This window comes from Ovis canadensis, chromosome 3 (assembly GCF_042477335.2).
Source record: "Ovis canadensis isolate MfBH-ARS-UI-01 breed Bighorn chromosome 3, ARS-UI_OviCan_v2, whole genome shotgun sequence".
Taxonomy (NCBI): domain Eukaryota; kingdom Metazoa; phylum Chordata; class Mammalia; order Artiodactyla; family Bovidae; genus Ovis; species Ovis canadensis.
Window position 1 is genome coordinate 210,070,712 of NC_091247.1, and position 7,428 is coordinate 210,078,139.

The window sequence follows — 7,428 nt, forward strand, 5'->3', positions numbered from 1 at the left end:
TCTATGAAATTCATAGTTGGCATTTGGGGAAATGCATTGATTGGAATAATGAACTGAACCAACTGGGAAAACACTGGAAACTCAACTTCATTAACCTCATTCTCACCAGCTTACCCATAACTAGGATATGTTTCTTAATCTTAGTACTGATTGATTAATATCTACTTCGATGCTCTATGCAGAGCTACATAACACTGGTCAAACTGGGAAAAATAATATTCAATTTTGTATAATGACCCACCACTTGAGTGTCTTGTTTGACATATGCCTCAGCATCTTCTCTTTCCTGAAGATAGCTACTTTTTCCCATCCTCTTATTCTGTGGTTAAAGTGGCAGTTTTTGTAATTTCAAGGCAGGCTCAGAAAGTATTTCAATTTAGTTTCCTAAAATGAGAGCTAGAACTCATAGTGCATGGTTTCAGGAATAGAACTCAGTTCCTGGGTGACTAAAAATAGTAGCAATTGTCCAATATTGCCCACTTATTCAGCTCTCTAATGTCCACCCTTTATTCCACATGTAAAATTTACAAAAAGATCCTGATTCTGTCTAAAAAAAAAAAAAAAGTTTCCAACACTATATTAGGTGTCTTTTTTGCATTACAAATCACCTCAAGATCTTAACGATTATCCTAATAACATAGAGCATAGTTATGATCAAGCTTGATCAAATCATTCAAGCTTTCACTGTGCATCCTCTGCATTGGGTTTCAAAATTTTCCTCACTAACAACAAAAGTCAATGAATACAAATGATGAAGAGGTAGACAGGGAAAATTTTGTAACACGATGAGTCCTTATTTGCATCTGGCAAATGAGAATTCATATTTTACTTCAAAGTCACTTATGAAGTAATCCATCCCATAGTAGGGCACAAAGTGTATGAAGAGAGCTAATTTGAGCTGCTAGGGAATAGCAGTGTTTTTCATCGAGATGTCATTGAGCTCTTCCAATATTATTTCCTGGTGCTTTTCTGCTTGACATTCATCACAGAGTTTGAAAGAAATAAGAACTTCACTGCACAACCAGAAATCAACTTCATAAAGAATTTAAGGTCAGAATATTGAAGGAATCGCAACCGTGACATTAGACTTGGATTTTTTCAGACATGACAACTTTAGTATCGAGCATTCTTTCCATTCTACTGGTGACAGAATTTGTTTTGGGAAATTTTGTGAATGGTTTCATAGCACTGGTGAACTGCAATGACTGGGTCAGGAAACAAAAGATCTCCTCAGCTGATGGGATTCTCACTGCTCTGGCAGTCTGCAGAATTGTTTTGCTCTGGACAATATTAATAAATTGGTATGCAACTATGTATAATCCAGCTCTATATAGTTTAAGAATTGTTATCCGTGTTGCCTGGACAGTAAGCAACCATTTTAGTAACTGGCTTGCTACTGGCCTCAGTATATTTTATTTGTTCAAGATAGCTAATTTCTCCAGCTTAATTTTTCTTCACCTGAAGTGGAGAGTTAAAAGTGTAGTTCTCATGATGATGTTGGGGACTTCATTGATTTTGTTTTTTCAGGTTGCAGTGTTAGGTATAGATGAAACTATTCAGACAAGCGAATATGAAAGAAACATCACTGAGAAGACCAAATTGAGGGACTTTTTACACCTTTCAAATATGACCCTGCTCACACTAACAAACTTCATACCCTTCACTATGTCCCTGACTTCTTTTCTGCTGCTAATCTTTTTCCTGTGGAAACATCTCAGGAAGATGCAGCTCAACGGCCAAAGATCCCAAGATCCCAGCACCAAGGTCCACATAAAAGCCATGCAAACTGTCATCTCCTTTCTTTTCCTGTTTGCCACTTACATCCTGACTGTAATTTTAACAATTTGGAATTCTAATGAGCTGCGGAAGGAACCGGTCCAAATGCTTTTGCAGGCCCTTGCAATCACCTATCCTTCAATGCACTCATTTATCCTGATTTGGACAAACAGGAACTTAACACAGACCTTTCTGTCATTTCTATGGCAGCCAAGATGCTGGCTAAAAGTAAAAGGAACTAGGTAGAGACATATGTCTTCTCACAGAAAATTAAAGGATGAAGTCTGTTACAGTTTACACTTCTGCTTTTTGAAAAAATGTGTTATAATTGAGTAAATATCCAAAGGTTTACCTAGAAAAGTCTTTTACCCAAGCTAATAACAAAAAGTGTCTTTGTGTATGTTTATGAAAGATATAAGAAAGATGATAAAATTGCATTCATGCATTCTAAGTGACTTCATTCATGTCCGACTCATTGAGACCCTGTGGACTGTAGCCTGTCAGGCTCCTCTGTCTCTGGATTTTCCAGGCAAGAATATTGGAAGGGGTTGCCATTTCCTTCTCCAGGGGATCTTTCCGACCCACAGATTGAATCCTGGTCTCCCGTGTCTCCTGAAATGGCAAGTGGGTTCTTTACCATTAGCACCATCTAGGAAGCCCTGGTAATAATATTACCATACTATTAACCAATATATTTCAGATAAGCATTCTAACTGTACAAAATATTATGTGACATTCTTCAGAATTATGAAGCAATGTGTGTTTCACCTACATATTCTATGTTATCACCTTCCAATTGAAAAATTTATAATCTACAGTTATGAATTTTAAAGAACTGACAATTTAGGAATTTATCGTTATTTTCCACTCTAACTAGCACCACAGTGTGTTTAGATTCTATTGTTTGAGCTTCCAATTGTTTGGATGGTAATGACCTTCAATTCTAGATCACACATTGAAGATATATATTTGAGATAGATGTTACTCCATCATCACTTACTTCCATCCATCACTTACTTTATGGTTATTCGAGAGTAATTAGTAACATTGTTAGGAAAAGATGCCTAAAATAAAATTCAAGAATAACAGTCATATTTAGATAAATTTTACATATGTGTACAATCAACTCTATAGAGGACTATTATATTTAATACACAGACAAGCTTAGAAAAAAATCAGTTCTGTTATATGGATGAAGAAGAAAATATTAATCATTGCTTGTTTTCAGTGCTGGTATATTTCCACATGCAGTAAGGAAAGTCACTTTTTATAATTTTTAACTAAGAAGACATGTTGAAATGGAGATCTGATGTCAGATTATTCATTTTCCCGCTAAACCACCTGGGGTTTCTTCTTCCATTTTGCTACCTAAAAATTCCTTTTAACCTTGAGACAAGAAGACACAGATCTTCCCTATCTTAAAAATGCATTCTGTATAAGAAAAGTAAAGAATTTTGCTATATGATTGAATGGCTTTTCTGCATGTATTAAAGTAGTATCTATGCTGTCTATGTAATAATTATAGGAAATGTCTTCAAGATCTGTTTTATAACAATCTCATGGAAAATGATGAAATAGAAAAAGTGTGTTGACATGGTATTGATAACAATTTTCACTAAAGGAAAGAAATGTATAATGTTGCTCAACAACTGAATTTACATGTCTACATTAATTCTTAGTTGTGAAATTATAACAACATGATCTAAACTTAGAGTAGTGAGTGAAGTGAGTGAAGTAGCTCAGTCATGTCCAACTCTTTGCGACCCCATGGACGGTGGCCTACCAGGCTCCTCCGTCCATGGGGTTTTCCAAATAAGAATACTGGAGTGATTGCCATTTCCTTCTCCAGGAGATCTTCCCGACCCAGGGATTGAACCTGGGTCTCCCGCATTGTAGGCAGACGCTTTACCGTCTAAGCCAAAATTAAGATAAATAATTTCCATAGTGCTTGTTCACTGTGACTTATTATGGGAAAGACTAGAGATCTCTTCAAGAAAATTAGAGATACCAAGGGAACATTTCATGCAAAGATGGGCTCGATAAAGGACAGTAATGGCATGGACCTAACAGAAGCAGATGTTAAGAAGAGGTGGCAAGAATACACGGAAGAACTGTACAAAAAAGATCTTCACGACCCAGATAATCACGATGATGTGATCACTTATCTAGAATCAGACATCTTGGAAAGTGAAGTCAAGTGGGCGTTAGAAAGCATCACTATGAACAAAGCTAGTGGAGGTGACGGAATTCCAATTGAGCTATTTCAAATCCTGAAAGATGATGCTGTGAAAGTGCTGCTCTCAATATGCCAGCAAATTTGGAAAACTCAGCAGTGGCCACAGGACTGGAAAAGGTCAGTTATCATTCCAATTCCAAAGAAAGGCAATGCAAAAGGATGCTCAAACTACCCCACAATTGCACTCATCTCACATGCTAGTAAAGCAATGCTCAAAATTCTCCAAGCCAGGCTTCAGCAATATGTGAACTGTGAACTCCCTGATGTTCAAGCTGGTTTTAGAAAAGGCAGAGGAACCAGAGATCAAATTGCCAACATCTGCTGGATCATCAAAAAAGCAAGAGAGTTCCAGAAAAACATCTATTTCTGCTTTATTGACTATGCCAAAGCCTTTGACTGTGTGAATCACAATCAACTGTGGAAAATTCTGAAAGATGGGAATACCAGACCACCTAACCTGCCTCTTGAGAAATCTGTACGTAGGTCAGGAAGCAACAGTTAGAACTGGATATGGAACAACAAACTGGTTCCAAATAGGAAAAGGAGTACGTCAAGGCTGTATATTGCCACCCTGCTTATTTAACTTATATGCAGAGTACATCATGAGAAACGCTGGACTGGAAGAATCACAAGCTGGAACAAGATTGTGGGAGAAATATCAATAACCTCAGATATGCAGATGACACCACCTTTATGGCAGAAAGTGAAGAGGAGCTAAAAAGTCTCTTGATGAAAGTCAAAGAGGAGAGCGAAAAAGTTGGCTTAAAGTTCAACATTCAGAAAATGAAGATCATGGCATCTGGTCCCATCACTTCATCAGAAATAGATGGGGAAACTGTGGAAACAGTGTCAGACTTTATTTCTTTGGTCTCCAAAATCACTGCAGATGGTGATTGCAGCCATGAAATTCAAAGACGCTTACTCCTTGAAAGAAATGTTATGACCAACCTAGATAGTATATTCAAAAGCAAAGACATTACTTTGCCGACTAAGGTCCGTGTAGTCAAGGCTATGGTTTTTCCAGTGGTCATGTATGGATGTGAGAGTTGGACTGTGAAGAAGGCTGAGCACCGAAGAATTGATGCTTTTGAACTGTGGTGTTGGAGAAGACTCTTGAGAGTCCCTTGGACTGCAAGGAGATCCAACCAGTCCATTCTGAAGGAGATCAACTCTGGGATTTCTTTGGAAGGACTGATGCTAAAGCTGAAACTCCAGTACTTTGGCCACCTCATGCGAAGAGTTGACTCATTGGAAAAGACTCTGATACTGGGAGGGATTGGGGGCAGGAGAAGAAGGGGATGACAGAGGATGAGATGGCTGGATGGCATCACTGACTCAATGGACGTGAGTCTGAGTGAACTCCGGGAGATGGTGATGAACAGGGAGGCCTGGCGTGCTGCGATTCATGGGGTCACAAAGAGTCGGACACAACTGAACTACTGAACTGTGCTGTCTGTGCTTAGTTGCTCAACCAGCTCTTGAAGACCACATGGATTGTAGCCTGCTAGCCTCCTCCGTCAATGGGGATTCTCCAGGCCAGAAAACTGGAGTGGGTGACCATGCCCTCCTCCAGGGGATCTTCCTAACCCAGGGATCAAATTCAGGTCTCCCACATTGCAGGGGGATTCGTCTGAGCCACCATTGTATATGTCAGCACAACTATTTGCAATAAGCAATAACATGTGTTTTAGTACAAATTTTGTAACCCACGGCAAGTTTGAAGGATTTCTAGATTAAAACTCTACAATGAAGTATTAGGTATGTATTAGGGAATCTGATGTTACAAAACCATTGACCAAAATCGCCAGCCCTGGTGAGGCTCAGTAATGACCACTTGCATGAATTATCTCACAACAGGAGGTCCAGATAGGGATCAAGAAATTAATACAGATGTTTTGCCATAATATGTTTGAAGGATTTTTAGATTAAAACTTTTCATTAAAGCATCACATATTGGCCACATGGTACAAGATATGGAAGAAAGTTAAGCAAACTATTAATTGTACCTTAGGGATTAGGACTTTTTTCTCTTTAGGAATTTCAGTTGATTTGCAGAGTATTGTTGCTGATGATAGAATTAGGAGACTTCATTATAGATATTTTTGGAGATTGAGAGTATTCTTGAATTATATTAGTTATAAGCTCATACATCAGAGTAGGAATTTATCTCAAGAATTAGTTTTATTGAATACCATTTGTGAATTTTTTAGAAAAAATTGTTTTCTACTTTTTTTTAAACCACTTCTATATTCTGATGTTAAACTAGGGAAAAAATTCTTTTCCTTTGCACATGGACTACTTATTTGACTCTTGTATTTGTATTACACTTAAAGAAAATATGTTAGTTATTATATATGATATCTTGCAGTTTTTAATTCCTACCATCTATAAGACCCATTCTCACTCATACTCTTAAAATCTGTGTTAATATAAAATATATATATATATATATACAATAATATTATAATTCTTATGTTGTGTATTTTACCTTCTCATATATTTTATACTTTACCATTTGTGGGGTGGGAGTTAAGTGTGATTGTAGGTTGAAGCCCTAAGAAGACAAAGAAGAGGTAGAGATGTATCTTGAGGAGGGTCAGCATTCCTCCATAAAACATCCAACTTAGGAGAAGTCACCACAGTTTTTCTGGAGAGGGAGTACCAATCTCCTCAGTGAGGGGAGAAAGGATGGTTCATCTGACAAAGGAGGATCAGTAGAATGGAAAGGTTTAGGGTCCTCCAGATTCTTTGAAATCTGCCCATACATCCCCAATAAAACTTCTAGGGTCTCACACATGAACCCTGTGTCAGTTTGGATGCAACCACACAGTAGGAATATAAGAGAGGGATACTGTTACTCAAAGATCTCATTTAAGGCCTGATATGTCACCTGTAGCTACGTGATCTTGATGTGTCTTGAGCACACTGTATAAATTCTATAATCTCAGGTTACACATTTTTCAAAACAGAATAATCTTCAAATTTCTACTAAAGGATATTTTTAAAGAAGCAAGTCTGATTTCAGTGACAAAAAGTCCTTGTAATATAGGCATATATCTAGAGAATATTTATTATCATTAATGTAATCATCAAAATATAAATATTCTGGTTAAAATATATTTACTTTAAACTTAAATACTGAAATTCACCCTTACCAACTTTTTTAAATTTATGAATTCTATGCAGTAATCTACCTTCCTTCAGCCTAGGTAGAGTAGAGTTCAATTATTGCTTCTTTTTATGTGTCTTCTGACCTGCCTCTTGAGAAACCTATATGCAGGTCAAGAAGCAACAGTTAGAACTGGACATGGAACAACAGACTGGTTCCAAATAGGAAAAGGAGTACATCAAGGCTGTACATTGTCACCCTGCTTATTTAACTTGTATGCAGAGTACATCATGAGAAACACTGGGCT

General features: G+C 37.4%; 1 protein-coding gene across 1 annotated transcript; it reads left to right on the forward strand.

The window, feature by feature from the left end:
- The first annotated feature begins 1,104 nt into the window (after window positions 1-1,104).
- LOC138438329 (taste receptor type 2 member 31-like) lies at window positions 1,105-2,022 on the forward strand. Its single transcript, XM_069586494.1, has one exon. The coding sequence runs from the start codon at window positions 1,105-1,107 to the stop codon at window positions 2,020-2,022; it is 918 nt and encodes a 305-aa protein (XP_069442595.1).
- The last annotated feature ends 5,406 nt before the right edge of the window (window positions 2,023-7,428 follow it).

What these genes read in the sequence shown, in the direction of transcription:
- LOC138438329 (XM_069586494.1), top strand. Translation starts at nt 1,105, where the DNA reads ATGACAACTTTAGTATCGAGCATTCTTTCCATTCTACTGGTGACAGAA.